Here is a 23,757-nt window from a genome sequence, read left to right on the forward strand (position 1 = left end):
TTTCAAGGATTTTCTAATTTATTAATTAGCTTCACAAGCTGAAATAAATTATTAAAATATCGTATAATAATTATTATTATTAAGCACGATTTCAGCTGAGGACGTACGACCCGATCCAGAATGTTGTGTACACTGCCGAGGGACGTGCGGCGCGATCCATAAATGCATCTATCCTGCCAAGGCGTTCGGCCCGCTCCACAAGAAAGGAGGAAATTTTCTTATGTGCCTCCGTAAGGAGAGTATATTTATTATAAGATTAATTCGGGAGGAGAACAATTTCTTTTAACAATTAATTGATTTAAACAGAAAATCAAGCCTATGAGATTTCCATCATTTAATATCTTTACCTAATAATTCACAATATATTCATATATATCAATTAATATTAATTAATTAAAGAATACTATTTATACAAGTAATGCATGCTTTGAGTCCTAAACTACCCGGACTTTAGCATTAATAGTAGCTACGCACGGACTCTCGTCACCTCGTGCATACGTAGCCCCCACAATTAGCAATAATTATTTAATTTTAATCACCTATGATTTAATTTCTCCCTCACAAGATTAGACAAGAGACTTACCTCGTCTTGCTCCAATTTAATCAACAATAAGGGCTTTTCCACGATTATCCAACTCTGTCTGGCTCGAATCTAGCCAAAATAATTCGATACAATCACCAAAAATTATAAGAATCAATTATATAAGAAAATACTATATTTTTAATAAAAATTCCGAAATTAATTAAAAATTCGTCTGTGGGGCCCACGTCTCGGAATCCGGAAAAAGTTACGAAATCCGACAACCCATTCAATTATGAGTCCAACCATACCAGTTTCACTCAAATCGACTCTGAATCGATACCGAAATGTCAAAAATGCGTTTCTATGAGATTTCTAAAAGATTTTTAAATTCAAATCTCAAAACACTAATTTATGGTGAAAACAATGATATACTTGTATATGTAGACCAAATCCGAGTTAGAATCACTTACTCCAATATTTTTCCTTGAAAATCTGCCAAAAGTCGCCTCTGCTCAAGCTCAAGTTTGTCAAAAATGGCAAATGGGACGAATGTCCTCTTTTATAAACTCCCTAGGCAGCCTTCGGAATTCTGCCTCGATCGTGGCTTCGATTGTGGCCCTCGAGCCTGGGCTTCGGTCATGGCCTCGATCATGTCCTCGAACTTGGGACTGGGTCATGGCCTCGATTAGGCCTCGTGCCTAGGACATGGTCATGGCCTCGATCAAGTTCGATCTTGGGTCTTGATCCTGGCCCTCGAGCCTTGCCTTCGATCATGGCCCTCGAGCTGGACCTTCGATCGTGGCTTCGATACTGAGCCTCGTCCTTGGCTTTGACTCAAGCCTCGATCGTGGGCTCGATATCTGGGTTCGATCACAACCCAGAATATAGAACAGAAAGGAAAATTGCAGCAGCTTTTTAAGTCCAACCTTTGATCCGTTAACCATCCGAAACTCACCCGAGGCCCTCGGGACCTCAATCAAATATACCAAGAAGTCCTAAAACATCATACGAACTTAGTCAAACCTCTAAATCACATCAAACAACGCTAAAACCATGAATCATACCCCAATTCAAGCTTAATGAAACTAAGAGTTTTCAATTTCTAGGTTCGACGTCAGAACCTATCAAATCAACTCCGATTGACCTCAAATTTTACACACAAGTCATAAATGACATAACGGAGCTATGGAAATTTTTGGAACTGGATTCTGACTCCTGTATCAAAAAGTCAACTCATCGGTCAAACTTCCAAATTTAAATTCTTGTTTTTAGCCATTTCAAGCCTAATTTAACTACGGACTTCCAAATATATTTTCGAACACGCTCCTAAGTGCAAAATCACCATACGGAGCTGTTGGAATCATCAAAATTTTATTCCGGGGTCGTTTTGTCAAAATGTTGACCGAAGTCAAACTTAGCACTTTAAGGCCAACTTAAGGAACCAAGTGTTCCGGTTTAATCCCAAACACTTCCAAATCCCGAACCAACCATCCTCGCAAGTCATAAATCATTACAAGCACCTACGGGAAGTTTTATTTTAGGGAACGGAGTTCTAAAAGTTAAAATGACCGGTTAGGTCATTACATTTTTGTTAGATTTTCACATGCATGTCGGTGACTTTATCCAATTTGCATACTGGTGAGCTGAGGGTGCTCGATTAAATGACTAAATCAACTGAATTTCTTTTAATTTTCTTATTTTGTTTCTGATCTTATTTTGGTATGTCTTTGTTTCTGGTGAGCTTTCTATTGCTTCTTTTTTCCTCTTCAGTCTCTAACTGTTGTTATAATTTTGAGTACATTTTTTGGGTAAATTCTATTTGAGTTGAGAGGTACAGAATTTTGATCCTATATCTTCTCCTTTTAAATGTTGTTTACTATTATGCCAACGTTTTTCTTTTTGAAATTGGGTGCAATTTTGAGCTTTACTTTCCTCCTGTTCTATTTCTATTTCTACTTCTTTTTGCGTCTTCTTTGGATTTGCTATTTTTTCTCAATTATTCTATACCCTTCTGCAAATGTATGTTCTGATTTACCACGTATGTTGCAGCTCGCCTATCCAGTAGTTTCGGAGCGTCAATATGTCTTTGCTTTTATTTGCCTCAAGAGTCGTTCCACGAAATTATAGGATTGAGTAGAGGTGTTCATAACACGCAGCGGAAGACAATAATAATTCTAGGTAGAATTTTTCGTGTTTAAAAATTATTTTGCATGTCAAAAATCGGATCTAAGACGTACCTGGTGAAATGAGTCTTATTTTAAATTTCTTCGATAGTGTGAAGACTCTATGCGTATCCACACCGAGACTGATCCTTACTATCAACTCTTTGATCAATAAAATTCCGCGAACAAATTGAATGAAAATATTGTGTTGAAATTTTTCTCAGATATCTCAACTCAAAGGTAGAAGAACAAGAAATAATTTTTTTGTACTAGTATTTTCTATCTTGGCTTTGTATTGCATTATTACTTTCCCAAAGCAATTTTCTTCTCATGATTTTTACAATATGTATAACACTCACACACACACACACACACACACACACACACACACACACACACACACACACACACACACACACACACACACACACACACACACACACACACACACACACACACACACACACACACACACACACACACACACACATATATATATATATATATATATATATATATATATATATATATATATATATATATATATATATATATATATATATACACACACACACATAATTTTCATTGGAAAAGACAAATCACATGCTTTATGGTAAATATTTAAAAAATATGTAACTCATTTATGAAATTCAATTCTAAATTGAATTCTACAACTTAGTTATACTTTTAAAATAAAAACATGTAACTCATTTATGGAATTCAATTCTAAATTGAATTCTATAAATATTAATTATAATTACCAAGTGCATATATATCAACCAAGAGATGTAATTTTAATTTTCTTATTTAAAATAGAAAATTTTAACTTGTTCACAATATTAATTATATCCTCTGTGCTAGCAAAGAATATAATAATATTTTATTTGGACTAATAACTAAATTTATTTGACTAATTAAATTCTTTAATTTAATTATCAAATAATAAAGTAATTAATCCTTTAGCAAAGATCAGAACACTCGTTAGTGTGCGACCTCATAGGTTCAATACTAAGCCGGTAGTAAATTGATCACATCAATATACTAATCAAGGGCGGCGTCTAGTAACACTCCAATTTACTCTCAAGAACCAGTAGAAGAATAATGTATTAATTCCTTCTGTCTTTATAGCTCTGGGTCACCCTAGGATATGGTTCAACTATCAAATCCTAATAGGCGACCGACTATGTGTTCGTGTAAAACGTAATCGACCATTGAATGACCTAAGAAACTCTTTGCTTCTTTCATTCAATTGCCTTGGCCAAGGTCTTAATTTGGTCGGTTATAATTTATGACAACATGGAGCTTAAACTCATTACCAAGAGTTGACAGATTCTATCTTGATCAATCACTAATTCTACAAGTATTTAATCGTACCAATATCCTTTCAACTATCGACCTAGGGCCATAGGTGTCTAGTATCAAAGCACAATAAATAACTTTTCAATTACTATGACGATCTCAGGTCAAAGGAAACTCTTACATCACATTCTTCAAGAAAATATCATATTGACAGTTTATGGTAATTCTAACCATTAGGAATTATCCAATGCAAATGTATGTTCTCATTTACCACGTATGTTGCAACTCGCATGTCCAGTAGTTTCGGAGCGTCAATATGTCTTTGCTTTTATTTGCCTCGAGAGTCGTTCCATGAAATTCCTCAATGGAAGTAACTAAACAAGTATTTTGCAAAAAGAGTTGGGCTTCAAAAAATTATCAAAGCTAAGCTAAAGAGGTTGGTTACGGCCTCAGTTATTGTGACTATGTGCATATGTCTCAATGGTGTATGATGGTGTTGTTAGGCTAGAAGCTTGTTACCTATAGCGGAAACGACGGAAGAAAACCCTAGAAGGGTTGAGAGAAGAAGAGTGAGACGAGTGAGTCGGTCAAAGTCTAATTGACCAAAACTGATTTTCTTATTTAGTAAAAACTATTTATATTTACAGGTATCAAAAAGGGAAAAATAATTGTGAAAAAATAGTTACATGTCTAAACTATAAGAGTCATAAAAACGGCCTTCTTCTTTCCCTTATCCGATTGGGCCTGTGACAATTAGGCCTGAGATGTATCTGGGCGGACACCCCTCTCAAGCTTAAGGGTGAGAACACACCAAGCTTGCAAAGTAAACCATGATGAACTTGACCAGGAAGAACTTTGGTCATGATGTCTACCAACTGGTTGGAGATGGAGATAAAATGCAAAGAAATCAGACCAGTCTGCAAGCAAGTGCGTACATAATGACAGTCAATCTCAATATGTTTGGTGCGCTCGTAAAAAACTGGGTTTTTGGCAATATGAAGAGCTGCCTGTGTCACAACCCAATTTCACCTATAGGTCGTGATGGCGCCCAACACTACAACTAGGCAAGCCAACTAATAAATTAAACATATATTGATTAAACTTTTAATCCAAGAATAAAATAAAATACCAAATTCTACCAATGTGTGTGCCAAGACCTGGTGTCACAAGTGTATGAGCATCTAGTAGATTATACAAAACTCCAAATATTATCTAAAATGAAATAGACAGAAATGTAAAATACAAAGAGAGGCATTGGTAACTGGAGGACGGCTCAGAAAGGCAGCTCACCACTACGCCTCTCGATAACGAGGATGTGAATAATAGGTCCTCCACAAGTACATGTCTCAGATCCTGCACAAAAAGTGCAGCATGTGTAGTATGAGTACGTAAACAACGTATACCCAGTAAGTATCAAGCCTAATCTCGAAGCGGTAGAGACGAGATAGTTGACTTTGACACTTACTAAGGGTCAATAATAATAAATAGGATGGAATAGGATTTATTTAATTCAACATGATTCATAGAGTTAACAATTTTTTTTTAAATCAGCAGAATTATTAGCGAAGGTTTTATACAACTATTCTTTGTTTTGGTCAATTAGTGTGAGTAATCAATTCCTATCTGGTTTTTGAAACCTGTACATCTTCCAAACTTGTTTCACATGAATATATCTGTTAGTTTTGTCACGACCCAAAATCCATTAAAGGTCGTGATTGCGTCGGGCACCGCTGTCAGGCAAGCCAACAATACATACTTAGTTTAATTACATCTTGAACTGATACTCATCGAGAAGTGACTCTACTTATCCTCAAAATTAAAAATTACCAGTCATACACAAATCTTCACATCAACCCAATATAGAAAGTTTATTGCAAAAAAACTAAAAGAAAGTGAATTTGAAACCCAAATGAAGAAAAATAAACTTACATGATATTACCTTCAGATTAGTCAAATTTTAAACGTACTGAGCCTGGCCATTTGAAGTATCTGTTATGAATATAAGGTAACTTTAGAGACAGATTAAGATAACAGAAAATAATAAGACACTTTCATCAAAAGAGTAAAAGGACAATGGAGAAGATTCTTATACACACCTTTTAGCTTAACGAACATGGTTTCATCTTTACCACAAAAGAAAATGTGATTTTATTTGATTAATTGTCTTTATACAGTCACTTTCGAGAGCAATCTTGCATATATTTTTTTTTAAAAATATTCAGCTTCGAACACAATGGCACATATTTACCTAGCAGTCGTGTAGCAGTACCAACATTTAAAGTGCTTAGTGATTTCAAAACTTCATCATAATTTTTCAGCACACACGGATCACTATATTTCCTCTTAAACAACTTTATTTTTATTGTCCTCTCAGAGTAATTGAGCAAGACTCATCACTATATAAACAAAATTGGGGTTTAAATGGTCTCCACAATTCACAATTCTTAAGGAGAAAATCTGGGCAACAGCTCTGCGCTGTATTGCAGTATATTTTTTGAGGCAGTAAACCACAGAACTGGACATCTTGGTCTTTATAACAATTGTAGATATATCTCTTATCTTTTTATAGCCTTTTGAATTACCCCAACCCGATTTTTAGAAAAAAAGTTATTCCCAAAATAGTAACTGCTGTCCAATTCACGGGATTAAATTTCTGATTTTAAATGACTAAAAGTCACCATACAAAAGATATACTAATTCACATATAGATAGAGTAAGAAACTTACCCCAAGTTTGAGAGAGTTTCTCCACAAAATTCAAAACCTAGGATTTCCAAAATAAGCTCAACCTATCTCGATTCTTGAAGGTAAATGAATATTTTGCCTCACCACTCCATTACTTTTACCCTGTTTGTCTTATATCTTTATTCTCTTCTTAGAGGCTTATAACTTAATTGGCGTAAATTTTAATCTAGATCGATATTCAAACATTGTGCATACAAACCCACACATTTCAAGAAAGCTTTAAACCTAAAGCCAAAAAGGTACTAACTGAAACTGATGTAATATAGCTTCAAGAAATAGAAAAGAAAAATTCATTTATATCACGTAGCAAATTGATCAAATACTCAATTTTTCAATCCTTGAAAATTAACCCAGAACCTAAAATGAAGCATCTAAAAAAATAGCACAATAAAAATAATTCCTGAAAGTCACATCAACAAAAATGGCACAACAAATTGAGACTTACACATGCATAGTCAGGGTGCGCAGTAATCATGGCAGCATAAGTCTTGGTGGCCAATTCATCAAGCTGGCTAGTACAATCCCTTTGTAAACACTATCATACACCATTGAGACATAAGCACATGGTCACAATAACTGAGGCCGTAACCAACCTCTTTAACTTAGCTTTGATAATTCTTTGAAGCCCAACTCTTTTGCGAAATACTTGTATAGTTACTTTCATTGAGGAATTTCGATAAAATGATCAGTGTACAAATTAACAAAAGAAAAATATTAAAAACACCAAAATGAGGTATTGATAGAGGAGTGGTTTTCTCTGATGATATCAACTGAATATGAAGCATGAAGCCCTAAGTAGAAGGCAGGTGTAGAAGTGGAATATTGAAAACGGAGATGAACTGATAGACACAAAAGGAGAAGGAAACAGGCGATAAAATTCTAGACAATGAATGTCAAATAAATGAGGCGGCGATTGCTTTGGATGACACGTAAGTCTATAATACGAAATGTCAATACTGCCCTTATAATTGAATTGAATTGAATTCCTGGAAGCTGCCAGGTCGAAACCCTGGCTCTTATGTAACTAGTCTTAGGTGAACACTATATCAATTAATATATAATTTTTAAAAATTACACAAAAATTATTTAATAATGTGAGTTATATTGAACAAATATTAAAGAAAAAAATATAAGTTCTTAAACATGAAAACCATTGCTCTCATTTAGCTAGTTTGCTCGATAAATAAATAATAATACAAAATCTTACAAAAATACTTTAATGTTAGAGTTAATACTTTATAAAAAATAACCTAAATATAGGGATTTGTCATTTGTTGGAATGATTAAAAAAAGATAGAAAATAATAATGACATTTTTAATATATTTTGTCTTATGTTGTTACATTCTTATTGTTTCAAGTTTGCATATTTAGTATTTGACTTTTACTATAACCGATTTTGCTCTATTTTCTTATTTCTTTCACTAAACCTATACTTTTATTGTGAAAATTAATTTATGTGCCTTAAAAGATTTTTCAACTTGAAAAATAATTTTACTTACACGATAATTTTATAAAAGAATTGAATTTATGTTTTTGCTAATTACTTAATTCAAAGATTTAATTATTTTTTCTTACCATTTAAAATATTTATTTTTTTCGCATCGTTGCTTCGTGCTTTTATAATAATATAGAAAATTAAATAATTCATGAACTCCTTTCCTACTCGAATAATTTTTATCGATTTTTTGTGTAATATTTAAAAATTACATTCAATAATTAGAATAAATATTTAATTAAATACAAACCTCTCACTTTAATAGTAACAACGTATAAAAATATCTCGGATAAGATCCCTATAAGAAGAATTAAGTGTCAAACTTATTTCACATGGAAATTTCCATTAGCAAATATAAGGAAAAGAAAACATGATACTCCTAGTTCTCCCAAACAATATCTATTTTAAAGTCCTAAATATTAGTACTTCTATAATTCAAATAAGTAAAGATTTAATCATTCAAAATTTCTAGTTGATTTGTCGACATTGAAATATCTCTTGCGCCATGCACTTTTCACAACTTTTACTTTTATTTAATGATGAAAGTATTTTTCTTATTAAGCGATATTCACCAAAATTATTACTAAAGGGTCATATTATTTTTTACTATATGCTTTTCTCCATTTACGGCACGAAGCAAAAAATGACTGAATGCTGAATGCTGAATCTGTTCTTGTTCTCATGTTTCTTGTTAGATGAATCTTTGTTATTTTAGGTAATAAGTATTTTTTTACCAAGTTAGCATTTACAATCTTTGTTCGATTTAGGACTAATGGTAGTATTTGAAGAGTATAAATAGTTTCCTAGAGAGCATGAGCAAGAGTGCTGGAAAATATGATTTAGCTAAACGGATATCATAATGTACTTTAGTGTGCACGTTGTGTAAGAAAACAACGTTGATAATATGGATGAATCGTTTGAAACATGTGCTTTTGGAAAACGGACATGTGCTTTTGAAACGTTACGGATGACATATTTTCGTAATATATACCCCACAGTTTTCTAACGTCGGTTGAACACTTGAACTACAATGTACCAATATAGTTGCAAATAACTTCGGAGAGCTGATGGCGTCTTGAAGAGAACTTCCTCGTGTAAGCATTCCGAAATATTGTTATCTCATTCTAATATCCCTCATTCTTTTGCAACTTCCTTATATGTCTCACACCATCTTCCATTAACCATGAATACATCTTCAAATGAATATGGTCCTCTGACATACTTCAACAATAATATCAAATAGTACATTTCATCTTCTCTACTATTCAAGAAAAGAGTATAAATAGATACAAATTTATAAAATATATTAAAGAAATTCTTTTGAAGTGTAAATATTAAATTTCTTATCAGTACAATTCGATTAATTACATTTTTTTTGTCCATGTCTTCGATAGGCTGAGGGTTCCGAATATAATACTCTGCAGTATGTACTGAAATACTCAGTGAACATAGAATGGTTGATATTGTCCGACTCAAGATACTTAACATATTTGTGCCACCAAAGCCAACGACTTACGAATGTTTATGTTTTCTTGTCGTGTTTGATTCTTTCTCATTCTCTTTTAGAATATCTCCATCTTGCTTCTCATCGTTCAAAAATCCCTAGTCTTATACCTTATATATGTGTTCCAGTCTATACGGTGGCCCTAATAACCTATTCTAATCTCTACAAGCGTGTGCGTCCTCTAACACTCTACTAAGCCCCCTTCTCAGTTATTCGATGGCAAAGTAAATAATTTGCATTTGTTATAGCATACTCTAATAAATAAAAAATTATCAAAAATATCATTATAGTCATTCACGTTGACGTGAAAGCAGTATAGTAAGATTTCATAAAGCAGTTAAAATTATAGATATATTTAAGAATTTACTCATTGTATTCAAAATGAAATAGGATTAGAAACTTTAATCAATAATCTATACAAAATATAAAAAGTTAAAATTTATAGAAGAATTACACACAAAAAGAAACACGATGTAAGACAGTTGCGAATTTGACATGGAAAAGTACATGAGACAAATCTTTTGAATGATGAAAATCAGTATTATATTACACTAACATTGGTCTTGAATGTAAAATAAACCATTGATCTCTTAATATATAAAATTTAGAGTAAAATACTACGTTAATGTATAAGATTTTGATATTCAAAACTAAAAACTATGGCCATTATTTACTTGAACTCCAAAAATGTTATCCCCGTTACGATACAACAGCTACAACTACAAACATTAACATGTCATTATTTTACTTTTACCTTTTGTAGGTGAATAACTTCAGTCGTGCATGATATACATGTAAATGGCTATAATACCTAAAAGTAAATTTTATGCAAGTCATAAAAGAATAGAATATAATTTCTAGAATTTAATTTGGAATGTTAAGATGGAAAAAATCTTCCTACACAAATGTTTTATATCTGTCAATCTAAACCAAATAGAATAGAATTTCTAGAACATGTTATTTTTGTTAAACCAAACAAAATCGGAACACAAAAAGGAAATTAGTAATATTACCAATTATATCCGGTATTATAATTATATTTAAGGTTATTTTTGTCCATCAACATTGTATTCATGCTTTTATAATATATATATTTTTTAATTTATATTTCTGTATATATGACCTATAAGTAAATGCACATATTTGATATATGTATTAGGCATATTTAATGTATAATTTATGTACTCTTGGTAAAATCTGAATATATTTTATGTATATTTGACATGAAATATTTTTCAACTTTTCGATGTCTATGCATAAAATATAATGCATATTTCATAATAATGTACATTAAATAATTAGTGTATATTATTGTTATTAGGAGATAATATCAACATTTCACTGTAACTTTTCAAGAAATAGATGATATATTCAATATTTTATTTTAGTACTATTATTTTAACTGTGATAGTCAATATATAATAGTAATATTTAATATCCTTTTATAATTATTTGGTTTTCATCTATATATTATTATACACTATATATTCTAGATTTATTAGTTTCATATTCTTTAAATGATACAAAAGCAAAAATAATATAGAAAGACAATATCTTTTAGCAAGAAAAAGAGAAGAGATGCTTGGGTAGTTACAAATGTACATGTTTAAATAGAATGTATATTATCCTAATTTAAATTCCAATTAGAAAAAACTTTAGGCCACATTGTTTCTTTTTCTTGCTAAAAGATATTAAATACAAACCTCTCACTTTAATAGTAACAACGTATAAAAATATCTCGGATAAGATCCCTATAAGAAGAATTAAGTATCAAACTTATTTCACATGGAAATTTCCATTAGCAAATATAAGGAAAAGAAAACGTGATACTCCTAGTTCTCCCAAACAATATTTATTTTAAAGTCTTAAATATTAGTACTTCTATAATTCAAATAAGTAAAGATTTAATCATTCAAAATTTCTAGTTGATTTAATGCATGATTCTTAATTTTGAGGGGTGAGAAATTGGTGGATAGATCATAGATGGTTATTCCAGTTTTATAAGTTTTTGTTAAGGAAAGTAAATCTTTCGTTGACATATTTTGTTAATTAACGAATGCTGCTAAGATTCATTAAAAATTTCTTAATTCTTGCATATTTACGTTTTTGCCCTTAAAATAAGGGTACTTTCACGAATGGGCTGAAAATCATAATCCAACCTCATCTAACTAGCAGCTTGGGTTGGGCTGTCCTACCATGTCAAACCCATTTTGACTCTGTATTGGTAACATATAATCCTCACCCCTTATCTATAAAGCCTACGGCTAACTTGTTCTTTCAATTAAGCAACGCATCAACTTCTTTACTCTTTTGCTTCTTTGGGATAAGGTGTAAGTTCTTTTCTCTCGATGTTTTTTACATTAACTTATTCTTCATGTAGTGTTGCTTTGTTGTTTTTCTTATTTATTATACTTTGTATTTATTGTATTATAGTCAAGGTGAAACTATGTGTTGATATGTAGGTTGAAGGCTTGAAGCTTTCCTTAATAAACTTGGCTTAGCAAAATCATCCATATTTTAAAAAAGAAGCATATCTAATGGTTGAATATTTCTGGGTTTTTTTTTTCTGCGAATATTCATCTGCATATTGTATTTTTCACAATTGTGTATAGTCTTTGTTTTACTGTTTACGTGCTCTTGCTAGGGTTATGCTACCTGTCGGGCCGTTAACCTAACATATATTGTTTAGGCGTTTCTATCAATTTTGATTTTTACATAAATATATGACAAACTATATTTTTAGCAAAAAGAAAAATCATAAAGACATACACAATTGAACAAACATGGTTGTGTATTCGGTTATTTTGCAACAGCGTAGTTGTCGGCCTCCTCTAACATATTACTCAAGTAAGATGTATTTGAAAATATATTCTAACTAATAGTATTCTCTAATTGTTGTAGGTTTCTTCTTCAATTTCTGCTCAACATAAAGGTGTTCAACCTGTGGATTAATAATTAAAAGTACTTGCCTTGTCGTATGTAGGAATGGGAACTCACGTCCAAGAGGAAATAATTGTCGATATCCTCAGCAGGTTACCTGTTGAGTCTCTTATGCGATTTAAGTGTGTTTCTGGATTTTGGAATACATTAATCTCATCATGTTACTTTAGGACGAAGCATCTCAATATTGCCAGCAGGAACCAAAACCTTCAAAAATTGCTTATTAGCCAAATATCTTATAAGGATGGTGAAGCTAATACCAGCATCTCTTTTTCTTCTTTATCTTTGAATATTCAAGTCGTACGAAAACTTGATTGCCCGTTAAACTATGAACCAAAGTATGGCAGAATATATTGTTGTTGTGATGGCTTGTTTTTAGTCGGGCTTCAGAATACACCTAAGAGAGATCCTTCGATATTATTGCTATGGAATCCCTCCACAAGAGAAACAATAGTACTTCCTCATTCAGATTACTCCACCGTGGACAGAAATAGATACACTTTTGGATTGGGTTTTGACTCAAGTAGTAATGACTATAAGGTCCTTAAGGTTAATAACGAGGATGACACCCTCAATGAAATTCTCTCAGTTAAAAGTGGTTCTTGGAGAAAACTTGCTAATAAAAGCTGTAGAAATAACGTATCATGCTTGTTTATGCATATGGATTTGGCATTTGTACATGGAGCATTTCATTGGCTAGGACGTATTCAGCTCCCAGAGTTTATTGTGATCTCGTTTAATATTTCAAATGAAACGTACAGAGATGAACCGTTGCCAGAGCCAGTGTGCTTGACGATGACAGTGAGAGAGTCAGTTGTATCAGTGTTGAAAGGAATGTTATGCGTTTATTCTACTTATCATGACGGGAGCACATTTAATTTATGGGTGATGAAACTTTATGGTGTCAAAGAATCTTGGTCTAAAATGCTTACTATACCTGCTATTGGGGTTCCTTTAACTATACCAAAATACATATTTGCTGATGGTGAAGTGCTACTATGTTGTGAATATTCTGAAAGGACTGTATTTAGGACATCGAAAGGACCATTTATTGAATGGCCCGATCTGGTCCGTGATGACATCAATGAAGATTCCATTCTCGATGTATACGTTTATACCCAGAGCTTGATGTCTCCAAAGGCAATCACTAATAAGCTTCGTTAATTCGCATTGCTTAGTAGTAGTATATACTCTACATGTTAAATCATGTTGCAAACTCATATTCTCTTAAGTTTATTTATTCTTGCGAGTTTTTGGAGGTTTCAAGTTTGATTTACCTTTTATTTTATATTATAGTTGGGGATGACTCGTGTACGATATAATAAACCACTCGTTCAGAACATATAAAATCCTTCCAGAACAGTAAGATTTTCCAAAGATAGAAAACCATTTATTGTAAAAGTTAGATTTAGTAATTAGTTAATTACAGACAAGGCAGATGCACCTTGACTTAAGCGGAAAGTTCGAGATTGCTCAGTGGCATAAAAGAATCCCCCGTTTACTTGATTTGAGCTTCAAAGGAGAAATTAGGAATGACTTTAGATTAATCAACAAGAGTTTGAACAATATAAGGAATTAATTTAATCTGCAATATAATTCTAGGGATAAACATCATCCGTTCTTGTAGCCATAGTTGAGTGAACTTAATGCTCTTAGTTGAATGCGGGGGAATTAACTATTGGGTGATTGAGAATTTCGTTATTTGTTGGGAAAAGGATTTGGCTCCTCGTTTCCTCTCGTTTTTATTACGCTCTTATTAGGATGAGTGACACATTTCTCATTTAATGCTAATAATTTAGATTTAATTCACCAACCTAGCTTTATATATATATATATATATATATATATATATATATATATATATATATATATATATATATATATATAGTGGGTTAATCACTTACCAAGACAATTTTGGATAGAGATTATTTTATTTACAGAGTCACCACTTAGAATTGAATTTCAGTGTTCCAAGTAACCTTATTAAATCCCTAGTCAAAAGGAAATTGACTCCATTTATTATTGATCCGCGAAAACAAAAGTGTACGAAATTCTATTGAAATCCACACTTCGGGGTTTTAGTGTCTGGTTTCCATGAATAAAATGGCCAAGCGAATGATAAGTCAAGAAAGCAGCACGCAAATTGCCATCGGGTATCCTATAAAATGGCCAACCGAAAACAATGTTGCTCTGGAACTGGATGTAGATATGCATTGCGCCTCATGTTTTTACTTCTAAACCATGGCTCCCATGTTTCTCATACCACTGCCACAAGTTCTCCAAAGAGATATTCGATATCTCATGTCTGCATAGAGGATCATTAGTAGCTTGACTGCAGAGGCAAGCCCGACAAGTCCGAATACTAACAGATGGGCATATAAATGGAGAGGCAGAATTAAGAAGTTTCTCAAACTCGGCAGCAGGATAGCCATTACCGATCTCAATGGCTTTAGAGGCTAGCTGTGCCCTATGGGCATCATTCACTGCCTGAGAAATGTTTCTCCAATCATTTTCAAGACTATGAAAGGTTTGGATTTTAGCTTCAGGAACGAAGAACTTCGCCGTAGCAGCATTGTCGTAGCCCTGCTCTAGAGTGCATGTGTTATGATTTCTCAACTTCCCAAACTGAGTATCACCAGGTAATGCTTTTATATTTTCTGAATTTTGACCTACATTTATCACTCTGACATTCACTGAGGAAGAAACAGGAGCTTGACATTTAGAAGCCAGTTGCTCATGTGTAACATTTTGACCAGGAGGAGAAACTTCTTTGTCCGCTTTGTCACCCTCTCCATCCACAGCAGGAAGCTCCTGCCGCCGCGCTGTTAGGTCATCGAACTTCTCTGATCTAGATAACAAGTCAAATTGATGTTCAACCATTTGATCATCCACGTTGGATACAACAATCGGGACATCTCCTGTTGCTTCCACATTACGGGAACAAGCTTTGGGATTCGGGATTGGTTTAAGGGAAACATATTGAACATTCCTTTTCTTGTATCTAGCCCTGAAAGAACTTGTTCCAGTTCGAGAATCTGCAACATTAATTGATCTTTTTGCTGAAGCTATTTGAGTAGCTGAACCAAATACATCATCTGATTGCGTGTTAGTCTTCAAACAAACATTTGAAGAGGCTCCATTAACTGGAGATCCTTTCTGACATTGACTTTCATTCTCCTCCAGTGGATCTAAACACTTATTTCTCCTGGGATTTTTTGGAAATTTGAGCTTTTCCTGATTTTCATGTGCGGATTGTGATAATATAATAGAATCATTAGGAAGCTCTTTCTTCAATGTACTCTTTTTCAACCTATCATCAAACAGTGAGAAACCTAAGTTCAATTTTTCCAAGTCACAGTTGCTTACATCAGCATCATTCTTCTGGACCCTTTTCCAAATACAATGATAATTTTCCTTTCTCGCATGGCTATTCTGGTTTCCAGTACTACTTGCATAGACATTTGAGTATTTCGGAACTCTTCTAAAATACTTATCCTTCTTTTCTGTTACATAAGGATTCCCAAGATGCTGCTTTGAACGCTTTTTCCTCTCACCAGCACTGTTTAAGATGTATCCAGCATAAGAAACCTCTGTACTTGCAGGTGATTTACATCCACCCGAACTACATCTTTCATCACTCCTTGAGCCAAGAGCAATAGAGCTCACGGTCATGGCATCTTTGTATCACAGCTTGAGTTATTGAACATCCAACTGCAGATTGCAGCTCATTTAGGCCATTACTGCACTTGAGATTTCTATTCCGCTTCCCCTTCTTTCTAGGTTTTTTCCTTGAGTATCTGTCTGTGGATCTATTTTCCTTAGGGTCATGAATATCCATATTTTCTACACTATTGGCATCAGATCCCCGGGAGATGGTTCCAGGAAATTCACATTCGATAATTGGATTTTGACCAGAAGGAATGATTGATAACATGTCCCATTTCTTTAGATTGCTGAAAGCACCTCCATCGTGTAGAGAGCTTCTAGACGAGATTGATTCAAGAGGAGAGCCAATATTAAAAACTCTTTGAATTTTCTCTCTACCAAACAAGAAAGAAGTTAATGGCAACAACGAACCAACTTGAATTCTATTTACATTTGATTGAAGTGATCTCCGACGGTAGAGATATTGTTGTGGAAGAACAAGAACTCTCCATAGTCCATTGGATTCCAAGACAAAGAATGTGACATCTGTAGACCTGCAAAATGATTCATATGTTAACATATGAACATTGTTAAGCTTAAACCAATATCATGTGAAAAGATATAGGGCCAACTGTTGGTATCTGATGCGATATTTCAATTTATAAGAAAAGCTATAAATGTGGTATATGACGTCAATTCCACTTCCCAACGACGTAGTTGGTATATAGTGACAAGCTACAGAAAATGAACTTCAACAATAATACACAAATACAAAAATATATGTAGCTCATCGATAGTACCAAGAAGCTGTCTTTACCTACAATTGCAAAATCTCCAAATAACAGAAGATACTCCATAGTCCTAGAAGAAAGTACCACAATACATGTCAGAACTAATCCAGATGAATGACAAAGAGTTAGTACATCCATGTGATTTGCAGCAATTAATATACACAACCATAGAACATGAACTGAACTTATGCACCTCTAGAGATTTCAGGGACAATGTACTGTCATCCATATCTGGATCTTTCTGAATGATGCTACCTGATCACCTAAGGATACAATGCATTTTTCTGCAACGTAAAGAGAGCACATGGAGATCACCATATGTGCTACTTCAGTAGTCTTCAACTTCAGGGAAATGCATATTGACATATATCAAAGAATGAAATTCAAGATGCAAGGCTGCCTAAAATTTTGCATAACCTATTACTTCTTCCAGAAAAGCTATGCCTACTATCTTGTTCGTATACCCCAAAAACTTGACTTAGAATTTAAATGCTTAAAAGTTTTCCTTCTTAAAAGAGAAGAATTCAAATAAATATAAACTAGTACCATTATATGTTATTTAAACCTGATGTGACATTTGAAAACAATGTTTTCAAACTTTGTTTACCTAAATTCCATGCTTGCCAAAGTAGGTACATACTAGAATTAAGGAGGTTCAATTGCACTCGCATATACCTAGTGAATCAATGAACTTCTAAATAAATGGAGCTCCATTTAGAAAGAACATGGCCAAGCAAAGCAAGAAGAAGGTTAAGAACAATGAGGTCCAATACATTACGAGCAGTAAAGGTTGATTTTTGGATGAATATGATCGTGCAAACTTACATCAGAGCTGCTTATGTTCAGTGTTAGGAAAAACAACTACCAGGAGTAGTTAGAAGAAGAAGGTTTACAGGGTATAAAAGTGACAAAGTAAAGAAATTTCACATGGTTTTTATAGGTCATTTAGTTCTCAAAAATTACATTGTGATAGATGCTCAATTCTATGGCCTTTAAAATTACATTCCGAGGTAATAATAGGAGGAAAGCTTACTGATTTACAACGAAAAAAGTTATGAAAATATCACTAATATAATAGTATAAAATACGCCAGCTTGAATAAGGAAAACCAGAGATTTGAATGACACCTAAATTTCCAGTCAAATAGTATCCACAAGATTAGCGGACAGGGGATGGACAGATAATTAGACTTTAAAGGATCACGTCAAACGTCAGAACCGATTTACAATTCATTTTCTCTTACATTTACAATAACATTTCTCTTTATAACTTAAAACATGAACCTGTAGATGAACAAATACCTGACCTCAAGACCTCAGCAATTATCTCTGCATGAAAAATGAATGCACATAATAAAATTAAATGTTCAAAATCCAAAAAATTGAACATTACAAGGGGAAAAGGATAAAAAAGAGAGGCAAAAATTTATACCAGTCAAGCAATTAAAGATGACAAAAACATTATGTTGCAAGTAATGCTTTAAGACAAAGGAATGAAAGTCAGTAGAAAATAAAAAATAAAAAGAGAGAAGAACCCTGTGAGCATGTGAAACTCAAGTTGGGCACTTCTCTTCCTGGTGCAGAAACTGAAATCAAAGAGGCCACAAATATTTACCCAAACCGAATTTAATTTTAGTCTTAATCACTACTTTTTTGTTGTGTGGATAAATTAGCAACCAAATACAACACTCATAGCCACAAAATAGAAACAACCAAGAAAGAGAAACATAGACAAAACATGGATTATTACTGATCTACATGTAAATACCGTAATCCAATCGCAAACCCAAAATCACAAAGCTTAATACTTTAACAAAAAACAAAAAAAACAGTAATTCAAGGTTCCTGGAATTTAGGAAATGACTGCTATATATTTTGTAGGTCAAGAATAGTCCTTTTTCTCAAACTTCAACCATTCACCCATGTACAACACCAAAGAAAATAGAAAATAAAAATTATTATCACCTAAGAAAAATATGGCTACGAAATTATTAACTTTCTTTTTCTTCTTGTCCTTTCTGGGTTTTGAGGCCCTCAAAAAACGTACAGAATGAGTTCAAGAAAAGATTACAAAAACTTGCCTTTAGAATGAAGAACGAGCTATAAGATTTAAAAAAACAGCAAAAGTTCAAAGAATCATGGCAGTGTTTATGTATGAAATTATGTTTAAGGAAGTAGCAACAAAGTGGGTTTTTTTGTTTCTTTTTTCCCATTTGGTGTTTTCTTCTTTGTTTCCTTGGGGTGGGAGTGTTGGGGTGGGGGTCAGACCCATTTTGAGTCTGTATTGGTAACATATAATCCTCACCCCTCATCTATAAAGCCTACGGCTAACTTGTTCTTTCAATTAAGTAACGCATCATTTTCTTCGCTCTTTGCTTCTTTGGGATAAGGTTTAAGTTCTTTTCTCTCTATGTTTTTTACATTAACTTATTCTTCATGTAGTGTTGCTTTGTTATTTTTCTTATTTATTATACTTTGTATTTATTGTGTTATAGTCAAGGAAAACTATGTGTTGATATGTAGGTTGAATGCTTGAAGCTTTCCTTAATAAACTTGGCTTAGCAAAATCATTCATATTTAAAAAAAAAAAGAAGCATATCCGATGGTTGAATATTTCTGTTATGTTTTTTTCTCTGCGAATATTCATCTACATATTATATTTTTCACAATTGTGTATAGTCTTTGTGTTTACTGCCTACGTGCTCTTGCTAGGGTTATGCTACATGTTGGGCCGTTAACCTAACATATATTGTTTAGGCGTTTCTATAAATTTTGATTTTTACATAAATATGTGACAAACTATATTTTTAGCAAAATGAAAAATCATAAAGACATACACAATTGAAGCCAACTTAAGGAACCAAGTGTTCCGATTTCAACCCAAACACTTTCAAATCCCGAACCAACCATCCCCGTAAATCATAAATTATTAAAAGCACATGCGAAAAGTTTTATTTTAGGGAACGGGGTTCTAAAAATCAAAATGACTGGTTGGGTCATTACAAGTTTAGTGTTATAGCACAAAAATATAGTTACCTTTTGTGTCTCGTCTTATTATAGTAATACTTTTCACAAGAAAGGCATTCTTTAGTTCAGTGATATATAAGGAGATCTTGAACTGATACTCATCGACAAGTAACTCTACTTATCCTCAAAATCAAAAATTACTAGTCATACACAAATCTTCACATCAACCCAATATAGAAAGTTTTTTGCAAAAAAACTAAAAGAAAGTGAATTTGATACCCAAATGAAGAAAAATAAACTTACATGATATTACCTTTAGATTCTGATAGTCAAATTTTAAATGTACTGAGCCTGAGCCTGGCCATTTGAAGTATATGTTACGAATGTAAGGTAACTTTAGAGACAGAGTAAGATAACAGAAAACAATAGGACACTTTCATCAAAAGAGTAAAAGGACAATGGAGAAATTTCTTATACACACCTTTTAGCTTAACGAACATGGTTTCATCTTTACCACAAAAAAAAGTGATTTTATATGATTAATTGTCTTTATACAGTCACTTCCAATAGCAATCTTGCATATAAAAAAAAAAAAAAGAACATTCAGCTTCGAACACAATGGCACATATTTACCTAGCATTCGTATAGTAGTACCAACATTTAAAGTGCTTAGCAAAACTTCACCATAATATTTCAGCACACACGGATCACTATATTTCCTCTTAAATTTTATTTTTCCTCCCAGAGTAATTGAGCAAGACTCATCACTATATAAACAAAATTGGGGTCTAAATGGTCTCCACAATTCACAATTCTTAAGGAGAAAATCTGGGCAGTAGCTCTGCACTGTATTACAGCAGATATTTTGAGGCAGTAAATCACAGAACTGGACAACTTGGTCTTTTTAACAATTGTAGATATATCTCTTATCTTTTTATAGCCTTTTGAATTACCCCAATCCGATTTTTAAAAAAAAAATTATGCCCAAAATAGTAACTGTTGTCCAATTCACGGGATTAAATTTCTGATTTTAAATGACTAAAAGTCACCATACAAAAGATATACTAATTCACATATAGATAGAGTAAGAAACTTACCCCAAGTTTGAGAGAGTTTCTCCATAAAATTCAAAACCTAGGATTTCCAAAATAAGCTACACCTATCTTGATTCTTGAAGGTAAATGAATATTTTTCCTCACTACTTCATTACTTTTACCCCGTTTGTCTTATATCTTTATTCTCTTCTTAGAGGCTTAAAACTTAATTGGTGTAAATTTTAATCTAGATCGATATTCAAACACTGTCCATACAAACCCACACATTTCAAGAAAGCTTTATACCTAAAGCCAAAAAGGAACGAACTGAAACTGATGTAGTATAGCTTCAAGAAATAGAAAAGAAAAATTCATTTATATCACGTAGAAAATTGATCAAATACTCAACTTCGCAATCCTTGAAAATTAACCCAGAACCTAAACTGAAGCATCTAAAAAAGTAGCACAATAAAAATAATTCCTGAAACTCACATCAACAAAAATGGCACAACAAATTGAGACTTACACATGCATTGTCAGGGTGCGCAGTAATCAAGGCAGCAAAAGTCTTGATGGCCAATTCATCAAGCTGGCTAGTACAACCCTTTTGTAAACACCTGTTAGCCCAGATACATCTCAGGTCAATCGGATAAGGGAAAGAAGAAGCCCTTTTATAACTCTTATAGTTTAGACATGTAAATGTTTTTTCACAATTATTTTTCCCTTTTTGATACTTGTAAATATAAATAATTTTTACTAAATAAGAAAATCAGTTTTGGTCAATTAGACTTTGACCGACTCACTCGTCTCTCTCTTCTTCTCTCAACCCTTCTAGGGTTTTCTTCCGTCGTTTCCGCCATAGCTAACAAGCTTCTAAACTAACATGGTATCAGAGAAGGAATATAGATTCCTCTCGTCACAAGCTTTCTTCCGATGGTAACCTTGTTTGAAATCGTCAGGGATTGAATCTGATCGGCGACGTTCAGAATACATTCATGAAATTTGGGGCTTCCTTCAATATCCGCGTATATTCGACTTGTATTGCTTGAATCGTCAATAATCTTCAACTTACTCAGTAGTTTTTCTCTACCTAGGGTCCATGGCTGAACAAGACCTCACTTCTTCGGGTTTTCAAAAGAAGGACGGTATCGTGGTCACTCCTAATCACAAGATTTGTTATTCCTTTGTTGTTGATGTTCATTGCATGTACTTGATTTGGATTTGTCTCTGATTATTTTAATATACTATTGTAGTTTCTTAGTGTTAGCTTTAGTCACTGCTGAAAATGGGTATTGTAATAGATGATGTTAACTTTCCTTCACCTTCCAATGGTTTTGCTTCGTTTTCCTTGGATCCCTCACATCCCTTCTATATTCATCCCTCGAATAATCCTGGAAGTCAACTGGTATCCGTACCATTCAGTGGTTGTGCGTTTATGTTATGGCGTAACAGTATGCTCACTTCCCTCTCCGCAAAGAACAAGCTTAGTCTATTAGATGGCAGAGTCAACCAACCCACTCCTGACTCTCCTTATTATCCATGTTGGGAAAGGTGCAATGATATGGTTAAAGCCTGGATAACTAATTCAGTATCTAGAGAAATAGTTGTTAGCGTGATGTATTTTAAAACTGCTAAGGAAGTCTAGAAAGATATAAATAAAAGGTTTGGTCAGTCAAATGAGTCTAAATACATCCAAATACAAAGGGAGATCAGCTGTACTACTCAAGTCTCCTCTGATATAGCTTATTACTTCACCAAAATGAGGAGTTTGTGGGATGAGCTGAATTCATCATATGTAGGTCCTACTTGTTCATGTGGTGCATTACCGAAATTCATAGAGGATCAACAGTTGTTTCAACTTCTCAATAGTCTCAATGAGTTTTACACAACTGTTAAGAGTGCCATTATATTAATGAATCCTCTTCCACCAATCAACAAAGCTTATAGTCTTCTACAGCAAGATGAGAGTCAAAGAGAAGCTCACTCTGCTACTCTTAACTTCTCTGGTGATGCCACCTCTTTCTTGGTGTCCCCTGGTACTCCTACCACAAATAGGAACTTCAGTCAAAAGGTGAATTTTGAGGCCAGGAAAACTACTTCAAATGTTTCTTGCAAGAAGCCTGGCCACACTGTAGACAAGTGCTATAGACTTCATGGGTTCCCTACTGATTTTAAATTCACCAAGAATAAGAAGTATGCTTCTTGTGTCCAGACTGAAATTTCACCCTCTACTGCTGTCACTTCCACTTATCAGCATGCTGATTCTTCAGCCCATGGGTTCACCAAAGAGCAGTATCAACACCTGTTGACCTTGTTCTAACAAGCTCAGATGTCCAATACTTCCACCTATGATGCCTCCAATGTGGATCAATCTTCTTTGTCACACTTTGCAGGTTTGTTCAGTAAGTATGCTATAGATTCTGAGGCTTCTCATCTGCTTTTGCACACTATGCAAGTTTGTTCAGTAAATATATTGTAGATTCTGAGGCTCCTCGTGTGTGTGCATCCTCTCAATTAGGTGTCACTTCTTTTTAATGTCCAACCATTAATCAAGCCCTTTCTTGTCACCCTACCTAATGGATATAAAGCTAAAGTTATATCAACTGGATCTTTGTATCTTAGACATGATATAATTTTACTTCATGTTGTTCTT

General features: G+C 33.5%; 2 protein-coding genes and 1 long non-coding RNA gene across 8 annotated transcripts; 1 reads left to right on the forward strand and 2 right to left on the reverse strand.

Annotated features, from left to right (window-relative positions):
• Positions 1-3,973: 3,973 nt before the first annotated feature.
• On the forward strand, positions 3,974-13,832 carry LOC142179920 (F-box/kelch-repeat protein At3g23880-like). Its single transcript, XM_075250813.1, has 2 exons — positions 3,974-4,006; positions 12,735-13,832. Exons 1-2 carry the CDS (start codon positions 3,974-3,976, stop codon positions 13,830-13,832), a joined length of 1,131 nt encoding a protein of 376 aa, XP_075106914.1.
• LOC107779011 (uncharacterized) lies at positions 5,055-7,581 on the reverse strand. The gene is made up of 3 exons (XR_001646514.2): positions 7,174-7,581; positions 5,924-5,973; positions 5,055-5,337 (listed from the first exon to the last, which is right to left on the reverse strand). It is a non-coding gene; the product is annotated as an uncharacterized LOC107779011 (long non-coding RNA).
• An 834-nt stretch (positions 13,833-14,666) lies between the features above and the next one.
• Positions 14,667-19,412, reverse strand: LOC142180300 (uncharacterized). 6 transcript variants are annotated; one of them, XM_075251849.1, is made up of 5 exons: positions 19,185-19,412; positions 18,406-18,432; positions 17,298-17,388; positions 17,131-17,174; positions 14,667-16,867 (listed from the first exon to the last, which is right to left on the reverse strand). In XM_075251849.1, the coding sequence occupies exon 5, from the start codon at positions 16,338-16,340 to the stop codon at positions 14,889-14,891; it is 1,452 nt and encodes a 483-aa protein (XP_075107950.1). In that variant the 5' UTR covers positions 16,341-16,867; positions 17,131-17,174; positions 17,298-17,388; positions 18,406-18,432; positions 19,185-19,412; the 3' UTR covers positions 14,667-14,888. The 6 variants fall into 6 exon arrangements, with proteins under 6 accessions (XP_075107950.1, XP_075107954.1, XP_075107953.1 ...); XM_075251853.1 differs by having other exon boundaries at positions 17,135-17,174; positions 19,185-19,373; XM_075251852.1 differs by having other exon boundaries at positions 18,348-18,432; positions 19,185-19,346.
• Positions 19,413-23,757: the final 4,345 nt, after the last annotated feature.

This window comes from Nicotiana tabacum, chromosome 4 (assembly GCF_000715075.1).
Source record: "Nicotiana tabacum cultivar K326 chromosome 4, ASM71507v2, whole genome shotgun sequence".
NCBI classification, from domain to species: Eukaryota; Viridiplantae; Streptophyta; class Magnoliopsida; order Solanales; family Solanaceae; genus Nicotiana; species Nicotiana tabacum.